The sequence below is a fragment of the Aquarana catesbeiana genome, linkage group LG03, assembly GCF_042186555.1.
Source record: "Aquarana catesbeiana isolate 2022-GZ linkage group LG03, ASM4218655v1, whole genome shotgun sequence".
Classification (NCBI taxonomy): domain Eukaryota; kingdom Metazoa; phylum Chordata; class Amphibia; order Anura; family Ranidae; genus Aquarana; species Aquarana catesbeiana.
In genome coordinates, this window is record NC_133326.1 from 171,313,528 (window position 1) to 171,334,949 (window position 21,422).

Genomic DNA, 21,422 nt, shown 5'->3' on the forward strand with positions numbered 1-21,422 from the left:
GAACGTGCAGCCTCCCTCGCTGATTGGCTGACACTAGCTAATGTCTTTGCCTTCTCTCCTCCCCCTGAAGGTGCGGCGCGTCATTGGTTGCTAGGATACCAGGCTTGGCTTCTAAGGGCGACTGATCGGGTGTTTGTCGGTGCGGGTCTTGGGAGATCAGGTAAGGAAAGCCTGGGAGCAGCTGCACCGAGGGAATGGATAGTCTCTGTACAGGGGGCTTAGGACACATTTATAATAGAGAGGGGATGATGTAAAAAATGAAGTTAGTGCCAGATAATGTTATTATGTATAAGAATACCTTATTTTTATATAGAGTTTGTAATTGTATATGGAGGCAGCCATGTCTGTTCCCTTCCAGTCTTCTCTAATGTTTTTGGAGCTCATCACACAATCACTGTTGTTTCCTAGCGCCAACACACTACATGTATACTGCCATGGATTAGTGGCAGGAAAGGAACATGACGGTAAGTATTTCATACAATTTTCCATTATGTTGCCTGGTAGGTCAGTGATCTGGTTTCCATAGAAAAGTGAGTGTGGAGACGCCCTCTTCTGCTTGGTGTGTGTGCCCTGTACTTCCCGAGACATCGATGGATCCCACAATCATCTCATCTTATCCTAAGTCCCCTTTCACAATTGTGGGAACGCAACGTCACATGACAAGTAGTTCCCCATGATTTCCAATGAGTACCATTCATATCTGTGCCTCTTCAAGTCATGCAGACTTCAAAGTAGTCCCTGTAATACTTTGATCCGACTTTCATGCGAGTTGAGGTCCATAGACCTCAAGTTCAAACAGGCATTCCCTGAAATTGCATTAAAATCACGGTAAAGCAGAGTTCCAGTCCCCAAAATCAATTTGTTTTAAATGCCCCCCCCCCCCCCCCCCCGTCATTGTTAACACTTCTACTTTAAAATTGATCTTTACTCATAACAACCGGATAAAAAAAACGATGTTCTTTAGCAAGGACAATACATTCCACATTAATAATTATGCCACCAAAATGAATGTGTGCTGTAAATTTTCTCCAGCATTGCTCCTGTTTCTTCTTGCTGGAGGTGGCCATTTTGCCGAAGCCTAGAGCCCCTGAACAGCAGTAAATCATAAAGCAGAACTACACCCATCAGTTTAAAGCAGAAGTAAACCCATGGATTTAACGGTTTCAGAAAACCATTAGATTCCCGGCCAAACAACCCAACTGTAAAACCATCCAATGGCTGGTGTCATATCTGATCACATGTGCAGCATCATGACAGTTGAAGATTAAACAGAGGCCAAGATGGCAGCTTCCTTGGCTTAAAACGATAGGAGGGTTTACTTCCACTTTACTGGTTTCAAAAATATAGGTTACATTCCTGGAATGCTGGAAATTCAAACTGTAACATTTGCTTGTGTCCTCAACCAAACTGTCAAACCATCAAATGTCTGGTGTCAGAACTGATCACATGTGCAACACCATGGCAGTTGCACATCAAACAGAAGTAGCTTCCTTGGCTGTACAAGATAGGAGGGCTTAATTCCGCTTTTCAGCGCAACTTTACCGATAACTTACTAAAAAATAATGTTCTTTTACCAGGAACATACATTCCACATTATTAACCACTTCCCGACCGCAGCACGCCGATGTACGTCGGCAGAATGGCACGGCTGGGCAAATGGGCGTACCTGTAAGTCCCATTTGAATTTACCACCATGCCATTGCGTGCGCGCCGGCCGGGAGCTCCGTGAGTCGGGTCACGGGTCCCGCGGACTCGATCGCTGCGGGGATACCCGCGATCGCCTCACGGAGAGGACGAACGGGGAGATGCTGATGTAAACAAGCAGAGATCAGTGACGTGTCACAGCTAGCCCATCCCCCCTACAGTTAGAACACATCCCTAGTACTGACTTAACCCCTCCCCGCCCCCTAGTGGTTAACCCCTTCACTGCCAGTGTCATTTACACAGGAATCAGTGCATTTTTATAGCACTGATTGCTGTATAAATGACAATGGTCCCAAAAATGTGTCAAAAATGTCCGATGTGTCCACCATAATGTCGCAGTCACAATAAAAATCGCTGATCGCCGCCATTACTAGTAAAAAAAAAAAATTAATAAAAATTCCATAAAACTATCCCCTATTTTGTAAACGCTATAACTTTTGCGCAAACCAATCACTAATCGCTTATTGCGTTTTTTTTTTTTTTTTTACCAAAAATATGTAGAAGAATACGTATCGGCCTAAACTGAGGAAAAAAATTGTTTTTTTAATTATTTTTTGGGGATATTTATTATAGCAGAAAGTAAAAAATAGTGCGTTTTTTTTCAAAATTGTCACTATTTTTTTGTTTATAGCGCAATAAATAAAAACCAGTGATCAAATACCACCAAAAGAAAGCTCTATTTGTGGGGAAAAATGGACGTCAATTTTGTTTGGGAGCCACGTCGCACGACCGCACAATTGTCAGTTAAAGCAACGCAGTGCCGAATTGCAAAAAGTGCTCTGGTCAAGAAGGGGGTAAATTCTTCCGGGGCTGAAGTGGTTAATTATGCTACTACAATTAGTGTGTGCTGTAAATTGCCTCCAGCATTGCTCCTGTTTCTTCTTGCTGGAAGCTGCCATTTTGCTGAAGCCCAGAGCCCCATAACAGTTGTAAATCATAGTGCGGAACTAAACCCATCGATTTAACGGTTTCAAAAGCTGTTACATTCCTGGAATGCCAGGGATTGCCAACTGTCACATTTGCTTGCGCCCTCAACCAAACCGTCAAACCATCAAATGTCTGGTGTCATAACTGATTACATGTGCAGCACCATGGCAATTGCAGATCAAACAGAAGAAGCTTCCTTGGCTGTAAGGGCTCATTTACACTTGCTTCGGCTTCAACACACATTAATGGCTAGTTTACACTTGCTTCAAAACAAGGCTTCGGACAGGCTTTGTTAAAGCTCTCTAAAGGCTAGTCAAAGCTCCTGTCGCTAAATAAAATGGTTAGCTTACAGTCCTGTTTACATCTTGCTTTTGCTTTGCTTTGGCTTCACTTCAAAAATTATACCCCATGTAGCTTTAGTGGTGCTTCAAAGTGTCTTCAAAGCCTCCATAGAAGTCTATGCCAAAGCTCGCTTGAAGCCCCACAGCAGCCCCACCGAAGCCTCACCAAAGTCCCACCAAAGGCTCATCGAAGTCCCACCAAAGCACCAAGCAAAAGCAAGGTGTAAACAGGACTGTAAGCTAACCATTTTATTTAGTTACAGGAGCTTTGACTGGCGTTCAGAGAGCTTTAACAAAGCGTGTCCAAAGCCATGTTTTGAAGCAAGTGTAAACACAGAATTGTTGACATTTTTGCAGATTTATTAAAAAAGAAAAACTGAAATATCACATGGTCCTAAGTATTCAGACCCTTTGCTCAGTGTTTAGTAGAAGCCCCTTTTGATCTAATACAGCCATCAGTCTTTTTGGGAAAGATGCAACAAGTTTTTCACACCTGGATTTGGGGATCCTCTGCCATTCCTCCTTGCAGATCCTCTCCAGTTCTGTCAGGTTGGATGGTAAACGTTGGTGGACAGCCATTTTTAGGTCTCTCCAGAGATGCTCAATTGGGTTTAAGTCAGGGCTCTGGCTGGGCCATTCAAGAACAGTCACGGTCACGGAGTTGTTGTAAAGCCACTCCGTTATTTTAGCTGTGTGCTTTGGGTCATTGTCTTGTTGGAAGGTAAACCTTCGGCCCAGTCTGAGGTCCTGAACACTCTGGAGAAGGTTTTCGTCCAGGATATCCCTGTACTTGGCCGCATTCATCTTTCCCTCGATTGCAACCAGTCGCCCTGTCCCAGCAGCTGAAAAACACCCCCACAGCATGATGCTGCCACCACCATGCTTCACTGTTGGGACTGTATTGGACAGGTGATGAGTAGTGCCTGGTTTTCTCCACACATACCGCTTAGAATTAAGGGCAAAAAGTTCTATGTTGGTCTCAGACCAGAGAATCTTATTTCTCACCATCTTGGAGTCCTTCAGGTGTTTTTTAGCAAACTCCATGCAGGCTTTCATGTGTCTTGCACTGAGGAGAGGCTTCCGTCGGGCCACTCTGCCATAAAGCCCCGACTGGTGGAGGGCTGCAGTGATGGTTGACTTTCTACAACTTTCTCCCATCTCCCGACTGCATCTCTGGAGCTCAGCCACAGTGATCTTTGGGTTCTTCTTTACTTCTCTCACCAAGGCTCTTCTTCCCCGATAGCTCAGTTTGGCCGGACGGCCAGCTCTAGGAAGGGTTCTGGTCATCCAAAACCTCTTACATTTAAGTATTATGGAGGCCACTGTGCTCTTAGGAACCTTAAGTGCAGCATAAATTTTTCTGTAACCTTGGCCAGATCGGTGCCTTGCCACAATTCTGTCTCTGAGCTCTTCAGGCAGTTCCTTTGACCTCATGATTCTCATTTGCTCTGACATGCACTGTGAGCTGTAAGGTTTTATATAGACAGGTGTGTGGCTTTCCTAATCGAGGCCAATCCGTATAATCAAAAAGAGCTGGACTCAAATGAAGGTATAGAACCATCTCAAGGATGATCAGAAGAAATGGACAGCACCTGAGTTAAATATATGAGCATCACAGCAAAGGGTCTGAATACTTAGGACCATGTGATATTTCAGTTTTTCTTTTTTAATAAATCTGCAAAAATGTCAACAATTCTGTGTTTTTCTGTCAATATGGGGTGCTGTGTGTACATTAATGAGGAAAAAAAATGAACTTAAATGATTTTAGCTAATGGCTGCAATATAACAAAGAGTGAAAAATTTAAGGGGGTCTGAATATGTTCCGTCCCCACTATATACCTGCAAAATGGGCCAGCATGAAGTGATTTAGCAGGAGTTCATTTTCTGACTAAAGTTCCACTTTAATATTTAGATGATGTCACTAATGTGTTCCTTCTTGTTTGTTTAAAATAAGTAAAATACAACTTGATCTCTGAAGCAGGCAGGGTCCATCGAGGTTGTGGGCATCTGAAGCCCGCTTGTCTTTATTTCTGGTAGGGTTGCACCAATACCACTTTTTTAAGACCGAGTTCAAGTACTCGCAGATACCGATTACCGATACTTTTTTAATGTCATGTGACAGTAGACCGTGTCAGTAGTTTTTTATTTTTTTTTTACAATTTAATCTTTTACCATTTATATTTTATTTTTGTTTTGTTTTTGTTTTTTTGTTTTTTTTTTTACAATGCTTTAATTTTTTGGGGGAGGGGGGAGGATTGGACGGTGTCAGTGTTTTGTGTTTTTTTTTTTTTTTTCTTACAATTTTAAATATTTATTAAAATTTTTTTTTTTTATTATTATATTTATTTATCAGCCCTGGTGGCTTTGGTGAGATATCAGGGGTCTAAACAGACCCTTGATATCTCCCCTTTGAGACCGAGAAAGGGACCGAGGACAGAGATTCCCTAGTCCCTTTCTCTGCAGCCTCAGCTGCACTTAAAGCGGAGGTCTGCCCACCGCTGCAAAAACTACACATACTGCAGCTCCTGGCTTTAATTAATAGGACACTTGTCCTGGAGTCCAGCGATGTCAGCACCGCAACTGATATTTTCATCAGCTGTCGGGTGCCGCCACCGCCGCTGCGGGTAAGGGAACCCGGCATTGTAGCTGTACGGCTTCACGCCGGGAACCCTACTGCACATGCGTGAAGCTCCTTTTCTACTGGCCCGGCGACAGGGGGAAGAGGGGGGAGCCGAGCCGCGACGTCAGTATCCGCGGCTGAGGCTCCCAGAAGTGGGAACAGGATACCTGTCAAAGACAGGTATCCTGCCCCCGAAAGGTGCCAATTGTGGCACCCGAGGGGGTAATGAAACAAATGAGCTGAAGTTCCACTTTTGGGTGGAACTCCGCTTTAAGTTGAATGGACAGGAGACAGAGGCTCCTGTTCATTCATAAACTGAAGCATCATAAACATAGTTTACGATGCCCAGTTATGAATGGACAGAGGCAGTAATCACTGACTGTACATTCAGAAAAGGAAGGACCCGGTAAATTACAAATTTACAGGCTCCTTCCTCCGCTCTCCAACCTGACAGATCTGGTACAGGGGGGCGGGAGGTGGACATGGAGGGGTATTGGAGGAGCACGGAGGACACAGAGGGGGACTGGAGGAGGACCAGAGGAGCACAGACAGGGGGGCCGGAGGAGCACAGAGGACACAGAGAAGGACACGGGACAGTCAGGGATGATCGGTGCAGCGGTGGGGGGAGTTACAAGCACCGATCTCCCTGTATAGGATTTCAATGAAGCAGCTGAAAGCCGTGGCGGCGGTGGCGGGGGGGGGGGGGGATGCGGCTGTAAGCTGCTTTATTGAAATCTATACAGGGAGATCGGTGCTTGTAACTCCCCCCACCGCTGCACCGATCAGACTGACCGGGTGCTGTAAGCTAAGCACATGAGTAGCTCAGTTTACAGTACCGTAAAAGACAGCAAGCAGACAGGTGGGGGCATTTTATTGCAATAGAGACAGTTCTTGTAATTGCTGACTTAATATTTTCAGAACTGACAGAAGAACCACTTTAACTTGTGCAATGTTAGTCTCTTACCAGACCCAGGGCACTCCTACTTAGTAGTGTCTACTCCAGTGATTTCCAGTTTCCAGGGGCATTGGTCAGGTATGGTATTATCATGTACCTGGTGACGACTGGAATGTTGTGGAGGCCTCTTTTGCACCTCCTGCCCAACACTCCTGAAGCTGGAGACAGAGAGTGTGAGAACACAGAGTGGCTGCTCTTAGGTGGATGAAGCTGGGGGGTCGCAGTCCTAGGAACAGGATACTGAAGCAGCTTGGCACCAGAGCAGGAGATGTTAGCAGAGCCAGTATGCAGGCAGCGGCCAGCGGCAGCCGGGTAACAAGGGACCAAGTCAGCAGGCAGAGCAAGTCCAGGAAGCAGGCCAAGGTTGGTAACAGCCAGGCAGCGCAGTACAGAATCAGCAGGCAAAGACGAGTCCAGTAAACAGGCCTAGGTCAGAGAGATCAGATGAACAAAGTTAATGAAGGAGCAAAGTCAGAGTCCAGGAGAAAGCCGGGTCATACACAGGTAAGCAGGTTCAATGGATCAGGTCACAGGAATACAGGTACAAGTTGAAGACGAGACGACACGACACCATCTGCCTGGAGTTTGCATGTTCTCCCTGTGCCTGTGTGGGTTTCCTCCGGGTACTCTAGTTTCCTCCCACACTCTAAAGACATGCTGGTAAGTTATTTGGCTCCTGTCTAAATTGGCCCTAGTATATGTATGAATTTGGCCTTTACACACACATGAACTTTATTGACATCCCAGTCTTCGTCCATAGGGTTCAATATTGAGTTGGCCCAAATGAAACTAATGAATAATTGCGCTATTACAAAAAAGAAAAAGAAAAATAGCTGCCAGCATCAAACAGTGTGGTGCACCGTGCACAGAGGTATATAAATAATAAAAAATGCAGCGCTAAATATAATGAGTGCCAGGATGACGTGCTCACATCCTATATAGAGTAAAATGGTGAATGTAACAAGTAATGTTCATTAAATTAAAATAAAACAAAGATGAGCAAACAATCACAAGTAACTAGGAAGTGTCCTTGATGATTTAAGACTCCGTTAATATGTGCAGTATAGTGTTCTTAGAGGGTGATAACACAATGGTGAATGGTGATTGCAATTCAGGAAGGAATCCTCACGTATTCAGATCAACATATAAATGGTAGAAGTGGGTACTCTTACCGGAGGGGGTGGACACAATCACCGTACGGTGGATACTGGAAAAAACGACTTTCGCCTCATATGGGTTCAGTTCATGGAAGGAAAAGAGAATCTCCACATAGGGCATGAATCCGATAAAAAGTAGTTTTATTTAAAAAGAGTGCCAGAAAATAGTTTTTGACAAGCACTGGGTAAAACGTGATTACGAAGTAATAATAATAATCGCGTGGTAACAAGACATCGAAAGCTTCAGCGCCCCGACATGTTTAGGACGATGGTCCTTCAACTGGGGCATATGCTTACTTTGTGATCACGTTTTACCCAGTGCTTGTCAAAAAGTATTTTCTGGCACTCTTTTTAAATAAAACTACTTTTTATCGGATTCATGCCCTATGTGGAGATTCTCTTTTCCTCCCATGAATTGAACCCATATGAGGCGAAAGTCATTTTTCCAGTATCCGGTTATCCTTTGAGAATCATTCCTCTACCTGCTGCGGATCCATACATCATTCCATTATCACGGTTGCCCCGGATGGAACCTTCCAGTAGTGTCTTCCAGTACAGTATCCCTGGGATTGTTGAATCCCTAAAGCTCGCATGACACTCCACCGTATGGTGATTGTGTCCACCCCCTCCGGTAAGAGTACCCACTTCTACCATTTATATGTTGATCCGAATACATGAGGATTCCTTCCTGAATTGCAATCACCATTCACCATTGTGTTATCACCCTCTAAGAACACTATACTGCATATTAACGGAGTCTTAAATCATCAAGGACACTTCCTAGTTACTTGTGATTGTTTGCTCATCTTTGTTTTATTTTAATTTAATACACATTACTTGTTACATTCACCATTTTACTCTATATAGGATGTGAGCATGTCATCCTGGCACTCATTATATTTAGCGCTGCATTTTTTATTATTGAGTTGGCCCACCCTTTGCAGCTATAACAGCTTCAGCTCTTCTGGGAAGGCTGTCCACAAGGTTTAGGAGTGTGTCTATGGGAATGTTTGACCATTCTTCCAGAAGTGCATTTGTGAGGTCAGGCACTGATGTGGATGAGAAGGCCTGGCTCACAATCTCCACTCTAATTCATCCCAAAGGTGTTCTATCAGGTTGAGGTCAGGACTCTGTGCAGACCAGTCATTTCTTTATAGACCTTGCTTTGTGCACTGGTGCGCAGTCATGTTGGAACAGGAAGGGGCCATCCCCAAACTGTTCCCACAAAGTTGGGAGCATGAAATTGTCCAAAATGTCTTGGTATGCTGACACCTTAAGAGTTCCCTTCACTGGGACTAAGGGGCCAAGCCCAACCCCTGAAAAACAACCCCACACCATAATCTCTCCCTCCACCAAATGATTTGGACCAGTGCACAAAGCAAGGTCCATAAAGACATGGATGAGCGAGTTTGGTGTGGAGGAACTTGACTGGCCTGCACAGAGTCCTGACCTCAAGCCGATAAAACACCTTTGGGATGAATTAGAGCAGAGACTGTGAGCCAGGCCTTCTCGTCCAACATCAGTGCATGACCTTACAAATGCGCTTCTGGAAGAATGGTCAAACATTCCCATAGCCACACTCCTAAACCTAGTGGACAGCCTTCCCAGAAGAGCTGAAACTGTTATAGCTGCAAAGGGTGGGCCTACTTAATATTGAACCCTACAGACTAAGACTGGGACGCCATTAAAGTTTATGTGCATTTAAAGGCGAGCTTCCCAATACTTTTGGTAATATAGTGTATATTTGAAATCAAATCTATTATTTAGTGGAAATGATATGATGTGGGCTGGTTTCTGCAGTCACAGGCTGTCACCCCACCAGCCTGTGTCTTAGAATAAGATGGAGGTGAAACCACCATTAAACTACATGTAACATCCCGTCCCTATTATGTTGTGCTGGTTAGTGGGCATGGAAAAAGAGGGAGGGAGTGGGCTGCCATTTACCTACATGTGTGACTCTATAGACACATGGGCTACACAGGTGTGATAGGGAGGAAATGTTCAACATAGAAACTCACTGAAAACTGAGCATGTGCAGAGTTACCACAACAGCTGCAACGTTCCTAGCTAAATTGGCGGACATGGACAGAAGGGGGAGATAGAGAGCAGCAGGATCAACCAGGTTTTTTGCAGAATACAGAAAACTAATCTCATAGTGACTGAGTATGAACAGCATGTAGTACAGCATTTATTGATAGTTTTTTATGATGTGGGTTTATTGACAATTTAACTTGACAAGGAGCATTTTGAGGTTTCTTTTCACTGGTATGGACTTTGTTTGTTGCATAAGAGGCCAATGTAGCACTGCAGAAAAATATGGCGGTGCAGAAAAAAAAAACAAATAAGGCCCAGATATTCTCCATTAGAGAAACCACAGCAGCACAAATAAATACTTTTACTTTTCATTGTCTGAAAGTCTTGAGCCAGTGGAAATCAGACAACTGCTAGAGCAAGCCATATGTTAAAAAAGCTGACACCTATAGATAATGTGGAGGTGTTTCTGACAACAAAAAACAAAAGAGAAAGGATTCTCTTGAAGAGGGTCAACAAAGAACACTAATGTTAATACAAAACCAGCTTTATTAATTACCTTAATTATAAACCAAATTTGAGATACAAAAAGGTGAAAAATCGGCAATGGAGACTGACGGTTACCACAAACCAATTAAAATTGGACAACGTTGTATTAACATTAGTGTTCTTTGTTGACCCTCTTCAAGAGAATCCTTTCTCTTTTGTTTTTTGCTGCTTGTAACTTAGGGCAACTGGAACTGCATGCAGAATTACGCCTGCATGATTGTTTGATACTCGCCCGCAAAAACAACCATTTATTAAAATGAATCAACAGGTTGATCCAGGCAATACTTTTGTTCTTGTGTTTCTGACAACATTTTAGGGGGCAGCAGAATGAGAATGATTGCCCCAAGACAAATGTGCTGGCCTCATTGCTCTTTCTTGTCAGAAGACCCACAAAAGGCATATTATGACCTCACTGCTAAGAACACTAAAGTCTATGACTGCCTGAAACCTGAGATTCCAACCCATCTGGGGTTGATACCGTCTGACTGAGTATAGCACGTGCACCAATGGAGCTAATGATCAGATCAGCTGCTTGACCTAGTTGGTCATTACAAGGCTGGAGCCCGAGAACTTGACAGGACCCCACATAATGCAGAGGGTCATGGTGGACTAGTATCTTCAGTCTCTGCCGGGCAACCTGCAATGGTGGGTGGTTCACAGTGGGCCAACTGGTGGAAATGTTGAGAAGGTACTCTGCTAGAGGAGCAGCAGATGAAAGGAACTCTCACCAGAGAAAATTTTTCTTTGGGGAAAATGTGTTGCAAAACCTAAAGTCTCTGATTCCCAAAATGAGGGGTGGGTGAGGAGGTATAATGCAGGAGGTGTCATGATTGGGGGCATATTAGGGCACAGTGTCCCTGGCAAGAGGATACCATGCAGTGTGAGGCACTACAGAGGCTTTCTCTCTTCTCCCAAGATGAATGTATTGCACACTGCCATCCCGGTGGGAGAACCTTTGAATGCACTGTGGTCATCAACCAAGTTTCACTCATTGTTCTCATGAACTCAGGAAGTATGGTAACATTGGTAAAGGGCACCCTGGTTGGTGAAGTGAGCATCCATGGGAGTACAAGAACCTGCTTACTAGTGTCGGTGTCTGTTACCACTATTTGTGGAGCTGTTGCGGTTGGCCTGATAATTAAACTGGTACACCCAGTAAAAGAGCCTGCCTCCTTTCCTGGTCGGGGGACATCCGGCATCATGCAGGTATATCCAAGGGGAGCCCACCTAGGGACACCCACTTATCTATGCTGACATTCACCAACCAAAACATTTTATTATTTACATAACACTTCCTAAGAGCCAGCCTGCTGCTTGCAGTAGGGCTAAGGGCTCTTTGAAGAAGTACGGAGCCAGAATGTGATGTTTTCAGAAAGCTACTGTATATATAGCTTCCTGGCAGCCCCATTCACTAACCCAGAGACCATAGGTGTGTGCAGCCTATTGCATTAGGGTGTGAACCCCAAAGCTCAAACACATGTGCCTTTCTCTGCAGCCTCAGTTGCACAGGAAGTGAATGAATGGGAAATGCTCTGTGCTGAGTGGCTTTCTGTTCATTCACAAACTGAAGCGTAGTAAATAGTTTACTATGCTTCCGTTATGAATGCACACAGTAAGCGAGTGTGTTTATTGTGTTAATTTAGAAAAGAAAGGGGCTGATAAAGTACATATTTACTAGCCCCTTCCCCCGCTCTCCATCCTGAAACATCCCCCGCAGCAGCTGGGGAGTGAAGAGGAGGGAAGGCAGCAGCACTGGGGGGGGCAACAAGGGGGGTGGGAAACCCGGGCAGTATGGGGAATTGGCGCCGCACATATTGATTAGGGTGTGCCCAGGCACACCTGGCATACTCCCTGCGCATGCCTATGCCGGAAACCCAATGATGACATCACTGAGTCGAAAGGGTATTTATTTAAAGAAATCAGGTTTTCTTTAAATATTTCATTAGCATGTTGGTGCAAGTGCTTTAAGCGCACTGGACATGTGCTGCTGCTTCTACCCACAATTAATTATTGCTAGACTTTGACTCATAAACTTATGCAAAGAGCAGCAAGTAACCTAGGCTGTTGTCAAAAATACCCTTCAAATAAAGATACAGTGATATTCATAGGTATATTTCACTGGGACTGTAGTAATGAAGACTACATAAAAAGTATGTCATAGAGAAAGGTACATTGGAATTTCTTACACTTAAAGAGGATCTGCAGTCTGTTCACATAATGTGTAATAAAAACATATTTGCCATTATGAAGCTTCCCTCCAACCACTTTGCATATTATTTTATATATACTGTGATTCTATTCTTGCCAAATATGCTGCAGAAATCTCCCTCCACTGAGTCTGGTGGCATCCATTTTAACTGTGGGCAGCTGAAGCTGCTGCCTGTTCACTTCCTGGATTTACACAGACACACAGAGACACATCTTCAGCTCTGAAGCTCTCATTGGCCCTCTTATGCCTCATCCCCCTCCCTTCAAAGCAAACATCTCACCAGAGGGAGAGAGAAAGCTGTGCAGGCTTTTTTCCAGACAAGATACAGGAAGTGGGCTGTATAAGGTATTTACTGGCAGAAAAAAAAAATGTTTTACTACCCAAAGTTAAAACAACAAGGACAGGAGATTTAATAGATGGAAAGATGAAAAAATGACTGAAGGTCCGCTTTAAATAAATGATATACTTTGTCTCCTAGACACATCAATTTTGTGTGACTCAACGCAATACCATGTCTGGAGAGGATCCTGATGCCATTAAACCAAAATCAATGTCTCGGGCAAAGCAGTGGTCAGATGAGATTGAAAATTTGTACAGATTCCAAACTGCTGGATATAGAGATGAAGTAGAATACAAGCACATACAACAAGTAGATATGGTAGGTATTTTGTATGCAGGTGCAGCTGCTAAAGCTAGCCAACCATACAATGTTCTTCCTTTATTTCTGAATCATTCTATACTCTTTTCTTCACAAAATGAGCACTTCTAGGTCTCTTGGAAATGTGTTGAGATATGATTGGATTTTTGATTGTATGAATGGTTTGATGATAACATACACTGTAATGCCCTGTACACACGGTCGGACATTGATCGGAGATTCCGACAACAAAATCCATGGATTCTTTCCGACGGATGTTGGCTCAAACTTGTCTTGCATACACACGGTCGCACAAAGTTGTCGCAAAATCCGATCGGTCTGAACGCGGTGACGTAAAACACGTACGTCGGGACTATAAACGGGGCAGTAGCCAATAGCTTTCATCTCTTAATTTATTCTGAGCATGTGTGTCACTTTGTGCGTCACATTTGTGTACACACGATTGGAATTTAACTGATCGGATTTTGTTGTTGGAAAATTTTATAGCCTGCTCTCAAACTTTGCATGTCGGAAATTCAGACGGAAAAAGTCTGATGGAGCCCACACACGATCAGAATTTCCGACAACACAATCCGATCGCACTTTTTCCATCGGAAAATCCAACCGTGTGTACAGGGCATATGATTCCAGTTAGTGACAGTAGGCAGGTTATTACTGTATACATTTTGGAAATAAATAAATTCTAGGAAAGCCACTAAAACATTTTCCAACTCTTTTACTCAGGGTTTCTCATAATAGATTAATTTTTACAATTCCATCTCCTCTTCTTAGTTGCTTCATACAATCTAATTACATATTTTCTAGGATTGTAGTGTGTAAAGGCATGAAAATTAGGACACGAGATGAAGGCAATTGTACTGTATAAGTCACTGCAATGTATTACCTGTATAACCTACATACAGTACTTGTTATAGTAAATCCTGTACATGCTAATTTTAGCAAGGCAGTAGAATACTGAATCATTTTCACCACACAATACAGTATAATCAGTGTAAGAAAAAGGTATCCTTCGCAGTGGCAGCTGGTGTTTTTTTGGCAAACATCCGAATCCCCCAACCCCCCCCCGCCCCGCTTTCTAAAGGTCGGTCCACCGGCACTGACCGCACCTAGGCGGCGGGCATCCAGGCATCGGCGAGGACTGGGCATCTAGGCATCGGCCAGCAGCTCTTCTCCTCACTTCCGCTGTGCATCTCCTCCCCTCCTCCTAAGCGTCCAATAGGAATACCTGTCCTTTCAGCCAGTCAGGTGACAGGTATCAGACTCGCTTCCGATTGGCCGGGAGGAGGATCAGTGTTGCCACAGCGAATGTTCATTCCCTGTTGCAACACACCTGGGTGGGCTCCGGACTCATCCTCTGCGACCCAAGCCCATCCTATTTTGAAGCCTATTAGAGCCTCTGGCTCTAATCAGGTGCTTAAAAAAAACCCCTGGCCGCTGTAATTCATGCGCCCGGTGCCCTGAAAGGGGCCAGACGCATGAATAGGGGGTGGCCGCGGCGGCCATGGATAGATTCATGCTATGCATGAATCTATCCATTGCATATAGTGGGTGGCCTGGAGAGAGGGGCGGTGCCGGGGCACCCCTAATGGATGGGATGCCCTTGTTCAATCACATTATTATGACACATACATGATACATACAAGGGGGAGATTTACTAAAACTGGTGCACACGGAATCTGATGCAGCTGTGGATAGTAAGCAATCAGCTTCTAGGTTTTTTTTTTTTTTTTTGTCAAAGCTTAAAATGTTTGCAAAAGCAGAAGGTTTTTTTTTTTTTTTTTTAAATCTTACTGCATTCTATGCAATAAAGTAAAAAACCTTCTGCACTCAGCTTCCACTGTGGCCCCCCCTAATACTTACCCAAGCCTGATCTCGATCCAGCGATGGCTGTACACAAGAGCCGAGGCTCTCCTGGGTCTCCCGCTCCTGATTGGCTCAGATACAGCAGCAGGGGCCATTGGCTCCCGCTTCTGTCAATAAGAGCCACTGATGTGGGGACAGGGCTGAGCCCCACTCTGTGTGTCTCATGGACACGCGGGGCTCAGGAGCGAGCGCGTATGAGTGCCCTCATAACAAGCGGCTTGCTATGGGGGCATTTGGAAGGGGGGAGGGCCAGGAGCACTGGTGGGGGACCCCAGATAAGGAGGAGGAGGATCAAGGTTGCTCTGTGCAGTGGTTTCAGGTAAGTACTGTATAACATGTTTGTTATTTTAAGGCGGAGGTCCACCCACCGCTACAAACATTAAAAGCCAGCAGCTACACATACTGCAGTTGCTGGCTTTTAATAATAGGACACTTATCTGTCCTGGAGTCCAGCGATGTCGGCACCTGCAGCTGATGTTTCCACCAGCTTTCGGGTGCTGCCGCTGCCATTGTGGGTAAGGGAACCCAGCAGTGTAACCTTACGGCTTCACGCCGAGAACCCTACTGTGCATGTGCGAGGCTCTGCTCCTCTCTCCTACTGGCCCAGTGGCAGGGAAGGAGGAGCGAATCGATCGGTGACAGGGATCCGCTCCCCCCGAAAGGTGCCAAATGTGGCACCGGGGGGACAAATGAGTGGAAGTTCCACTTTTGGGTGGAACCCCGCTTTAAGAAAAAAAATAAGGCTTTACAATCACTTTAATTGAACAAGCTGAAGTTACTATGCACTGCTGCAGCAGATTCTGTGTGCAATAGTTTTAGTAAATCTCCCCCATACTTTGCTGAGTAGATACCATATGTAAAATTCTTATCTATTGTCAGATGTAGAAGAAATGTGTTGACTTTGAAAAAGGCAAGCTGCATACAGAGAGCTCAAAGACTTACTCAAGCAAGGGTGTTCTAGAGAAAATTAAAAATATAGTTTGTATATATGAATAAAGTTCTATCATGTACTACAATAAATTATGTGAGAAATAGTACTTCCTTACAATATGGCAAAGTGATTATTTTAAAAAAATACTTTTTTTCTTATTCTAGGCAGAGCGATGGCCAGACACTGGATTTGTGAAAAAACTGCAAAGAAAAGACAATACCTTTTACTATTATAACAAACAAAGAGAGTGTGAAGATAAAGAAGTACATAAAGTGAAAGTGTATGCTTACTAAATAAATGACTGCAAGTCTACCAAAAAAAAAAAATTGTTTTAAATTCTTTGCTTTTTACTGTATGCAAGGTAAATACTACATTGCTTAAAAGCTAAGTAAATCTAAAATTACAAACATAAAAATCAGCACAAAAGACATAACTTACAGTAAGCATGATGTGTCCCTTGTGTTGATTATTTTCCATTCAGCAAAAATTCTCCTCTATACTAATCTTTCTTGCTGCTGAAGTATGCTGATCAGAGGTTCTGATTTTATTATTATTATTATTATTATTATTATTATTATTATAATACAGGTTTTATATGGTGCCAACTGTTTGCGCAGCGCTTAACAAAATAAAGGCAGACATTACAGTTACATTACAATTTGGTACAGGAGGAATCAGAGGGCCCTGCTCATTAGAGCTTACAATCTAAAAAAAATGTACTATATGCCTGGTTTGAATCTGACAGTTCTGAAGCAGAAGACAGCCAGTTAAAGCATACTGTACACTCCCACTCAATAATTACTTTATATATAAAGTACCTAAAAAAAAAAAAATAAGTTAGCAGTGCATACCTGCCTCCTTCTTGCTTTGTTTCCCCAGTCTTTTAGCTCTGTCCCCCTGCAGTCGGAAATGCACACCACCATTTACAAAAAACAACGTAATTGGCAACTAGCTTCTACTTTTGTTTTCTCTGCTGGCCCACCAGTGAAAAAAAAATGGAATCACTTTTTACTTTTTCCACTCACCTCCCCCTGGCTATTTTCTGGTCCTTTCTCTCCCTCAATCGAACCCATCCCCCCCCCCCCCATCTGAACTCACATAATTAGGACACCCCAAATCACAGCACTCATGCATACACACATCACCCAGACACCACATAACAATTTGACCACATTCCTAGGTCTCTTGTTTACTATACTTACGGTATCCAGCTTTATAAGGTTTACAAATGTAGCGTTACCCCAGTGGGAGCCACTTCATAGATTGGGTTTTCTGTTCTTCAGCCTTAAAGCAGCGTTCCGCTTAAAAAAAAAAAAAAAAAAAAATTAAAAGTCAGCAGCTACAAATAATGCAGCTGCTGACTTTTAATAATCGGATACTTACCTGTCCCAGGGTCCAGGAATGCAGGGGAACTAAGCCCCGCTCGTCTCCCCCTCCTCTCTGCTGCGCCGGCATTGTCACTGTGGGCGCCCGGCTGTGGCATCACAGCCGGGCACGCACTGCGCATGCGCAAGCTGTGACTGGCCGGGCAATCATCTGGGACCTGTGACGTGTCCCAGATGATTCCCGAGAGGGAGGGGGGAGAGGTTAACTTGCTTCCAGCGCCGCGGTGCGCTGGGAGGAAGTGGGAGCTGGAACCCTCTAAAAAGAGGGTTTCCGCTCCCTCCCCAAAAATTGACATGCCAAATGTGGCATGTCAGGGGGTCACCTTCCCTTAAAGCGGAAGTTCCATTTTTGGGGGGGAACTCCGCTTTAACTATGAGAACAACCTCATTATCACTGACACACCAGGTTAAGCAAATGCACTGCTACTGGGGGCACAAATATAGATACCCTACACACAATTAAGGTTCAGTATCAAAAAACAAGCATCAGACTGGTTAGTGGCAAATTAACACAATATATTGTCACAGGTTGCAGTAAATAGCAGTATGCACATAAATGAGTAAATAAAGGATTAGATCAGTCAAAGTTCACTAGACAAAATATTCATGCAGCTAAATTAACATAAACCTGGTAATCCACAAAATCAGCAATAAGTAATGGCATTTGATAACAGTAAGAGCAATGACAATCAATACTGTGATAACTCCTCTGAAAGTAGTAGGCTATATTCACTTTACATTGCACTCTACTGTATATGAATGACAGTAAGGAAATTTAAAACTCCCCAAAGAGGCACCTCTTACTATTGATAGGAAAAGTTCTTGTAAAGCAGCATGTGACTGAGTAGTCTTTAGCCCTGGGTCTTCAGCCAGCTAGCATTGGGGCCCAATCTTTATGGTGATTCACATGCGTACATTCCCAGTAAAGTCTGCATGCAGTAAATAATGCTGCTAGTTAGATGGCCAGTCCCTATGTTCAAAGTCTCTGCTAGTAACAACAGGTTAATTGGTCTCCTCACAGCAAACAGCGATTCCCAGGCTATTCAGCCTGAGAAAAATACAGCTCTCTCTCCTTATACCCAGCTCACATTGGGAATTGCAGTCCAATCATGCATAGACTGGCATAGTAAAGTTTCTTTCCCAAACTTCATCTCTCGTGGTTCAATGCTGCCAACCATCAAGTCTCTTGCATTCCTTCTGCTTAGTGTAAACCTATTTAGCTGAAGTCTATTGGGAGCACTGCAGTAGACTGTCCTAAATCATTCCCCCGTCTCTTGCCAAGCACTGGGCTACAGAAAGTATTTGCTATTCTAAGTGATATCTTGGTTACCTAGTGTATTCAGCTACAAATAGACTTATCAATGTTATGTGTTAGCTAATGCTCTTGGGGTGGCCAGATTGTGGATTTCAAGTGCGTACCTGATCATTTGTACAAAAATAAATCATCATATCTCACATTAAGAAATCTATAGTTAGAGCATAGACTTTCATTTTATAACATTAGCATTATAAAAACAATACAAACAATAGTTATTTTTGATAATCTGATATAAGCTTACTTGAAAAATCTGCCTTGATGTTGGGAGTCCTGCCTGTCTCTATCCACAATTTCCTACATGCATTGCAGCTCCTCCAGTGGTTATTCCTTTGGCTACATTTCATATGGTACCTTAATGCCAGCAAGCAGTAATACCAGTACTTACTCTGCCTAATGAACCTCCTCCTCTCAGCACCTCTGTAGTTCAGAAGGCAGGCTCTGTGAAATGTGTGACACACCAGTGCCTATACCTGGGGCATAGTAAATGTCTGGGAAGTTTTCAAACTTTAACTACTTGCCGACCAGCCATCATAATACAGCGGCAGGTTGGCTCCCCTGCACAAATCGCTGTACGGCGGGTACTTTAAGGGGTATAGGGGGCCTACGTCACGCGCCCGTCGTGTGACGTAAGAGCTGATGTAAACAGATCTCCATTCTGTCAGTGAAGTAGAGAGTGATCGTCTGTTCCTAGTAATTAGGAACAGCGATCGGTCTCCTCCGCCAGTCAGTCCCATCCCCCCCCCCCCACAGTTAGAACACACACTGAGGGAACAAATTTAACCCCTTGATCGCTCCCTAGTGTTAACCTCTTCCCTGCCAGTGACATTTATACAGTAATCAGTGGCTATCAGTTAGCTCTGACCACTGTATAATGTCAATGGTCCCAAAAAAGTGTCAAAAGTGTCCGATCTGTTTGCCGCAATGTTGCAGTCCCACTAAAAATCACAGATCGCCGCCATTACTTGTAAATAAATAAATAAATAAATAAAAATTACATAAATATAGCCCCTATTTTGTAGACGCTACAACTTTTGCAATTTTACACTTATTATATACACTTATTGCAATTTTTTTTTTTTTTTACCAAAAATATGTAGAAGAATCCATATCGGCCTAAACTGATGACATTTTTTTTTACGTTTTTGGGGGGATATTTATTATAGCAGAAATTAAAAAATATTGTGTTGTTTTTGTCGCTCTTTTTTGTTTATAGCGCAAAAAATAAAAACAGCAGAGGTGATCATATACCACCAAAATAAAGCTCTATTTGTGGGAAAAAAGGACATACATTTTGTTTGGGTACAGCGTCGCATGACAGCGCAATTGTCAGTTAAAGCGTAGCAGTGCCGTATTCCAAAAAATTCCGGAGCTGAAGTGGTTAAAAATGTTCAGATTAACATTGTAACAAGGTCTTGGAGCCTGAGATCACTAATAAGGAGGTGGTATCAGTGATTTTTGCGTTTCCTCCGCATAAGGCCCCGGGTCCTGACGGGTTTATAGACCGATCGCCTTATTAAACATGGATTTGAAAATCCTAACGAAGGTTCTGGCAAAGAGACTGGCGGGCATTATTTTCTCCCTGGTGGATATTGACCAGACGGGGTTTATGCCCGGTAAGTCTACACTAACCTAAGACGGCTGTTTACTCACCTGCAGCTCCCTAACTTTGACTCACCCACTAGGATTGTGGTATTTATCGATATCGAAAAAGCTTTCGACTCTATTGACTGGCACTACATGTTGACAGTACTGGAGAAAATGGGATTCGGCCCGACCTTTCGAGGGTGGATTTTGCTACCATATAATAACCCCAGCACGGCAGTCCCCATTTTTCCAAATTGGTAGGGGCACAGGGCGACAGGGATGCCCCCTGTCGCCCTTTTTGTTTGCCCTCATGATGGAACCGCTGGCGGTTGCGTTGAGAGCGGCCGGGGAGGTTAAGGCGATTAAGCTGGGGACTATTGACGAAGGCCTGGCACTTTATGCTGACGACATGTTGCCGTTTCTGCGAGACCCAAGGGAGTCACTGGAGGCGGCGCTACACATTATGAACAAGATTTCTCAGTATTCTGGGTTGAAAGTTCAATGGTCTAAGTCGTCTATTTTATCTCTAGATGCTGGGGCCTTTTTTAAGCAGAAGGTCCAGGCCTGGCAAAAACTCCCTTTGTCGCTTATAGGACGGGTTAACCCAGTGGCGGGACTACCACCATAGCAAGCCACGCGGTCGCTATGGGGCCCGCAGCCGAGAGGGGCCCGTGGGGAGGATGAGGAATGCATACTGCGGGGGGGCGAGACCTGCCCACATGGTCCCTCAGCCAGGGGAAGTGAGGAGAGGAAGAGGCAAGCTGTCCGTACGAGCAGAGAGCTCAGCTGTAAGAGCTTTCATTAGAATTTCCTGTGTTCCCGGGGCTCACCGTCACATAGCCCCACCTCTTGGCCCGGCGCCTTTGATGTGACGTCATCAAAGCGCTGGGCCAAGAGGCGGGGCTATGTGACGGGGATCCCCGGGAACACAGGAAATTCTAATGAAAGCTCTTACAGCTCTCTGCTCGTATGGACAGCTCGCCTCTTCCTATCCTCACTTCCTCTGGCTGGGGGACTGTGCGGGCGGTGCTCGCCCCCCACTCTGAGGCAGCCCCACGCTCACCAACAGCCATTTGAGGGCTGCAGTATGCATTCCTCATCCTCCCCGGTAGTTCCGCCACTGGTTTGCCTCTTTCTCTGCACAGGTGAGGCTGCATTGTGCACGAGTCACGCTACATTGGGCACAGGTG

At 44.3% G+C, this 21,422-nt stretch overlaps 1 protein-coding gene across 1 annotated transcript; it reads left to right on the top strand.

The window, feature by feature from the left end:
- Window positions 1–14: 14 nt before the first annotated feature.
- On the top strand, window positions 15–16,508 carry MEIG1 (meiosis/spermiogenesis associated 1). Its single transcript, XM_073619533.1, has 3 exons — window positions 15–160; window positions 12,972–13,151; window positions 16,110–16,508. The coding sequence occupies exons 2-3, from the start codon at window positions 13,005–13,007 to the stop codon at window positions 16,236–16,238; spliced, it is 276 nt and encodes a 91-aa protein (XP_073475634.1). The 5' UTR covers window positions 15–160; window positions 12,972–13,004; the 3' UTR covers window positions 16,239–16,508.
- The last annotated feature ends 4,914 nt before the right edge of the window (window positions 16,509–21,422 follow it).

Coding starts and splice junctions, on each gene's coding strand:
- MEIG1 (XM_073619533.1), top strand. CDS start 13,005: ATGTCTGGAGAGGATCCTGATGCCATTAAACCAAAATCAATGTCTCGG. Junction 13,152..16,109: donor ACATACAACAAGTAGATATG/GTAGGTATTTTG, acceptor TTCTTATTCTAG/GCAGAGCGATGGCCAGACAC.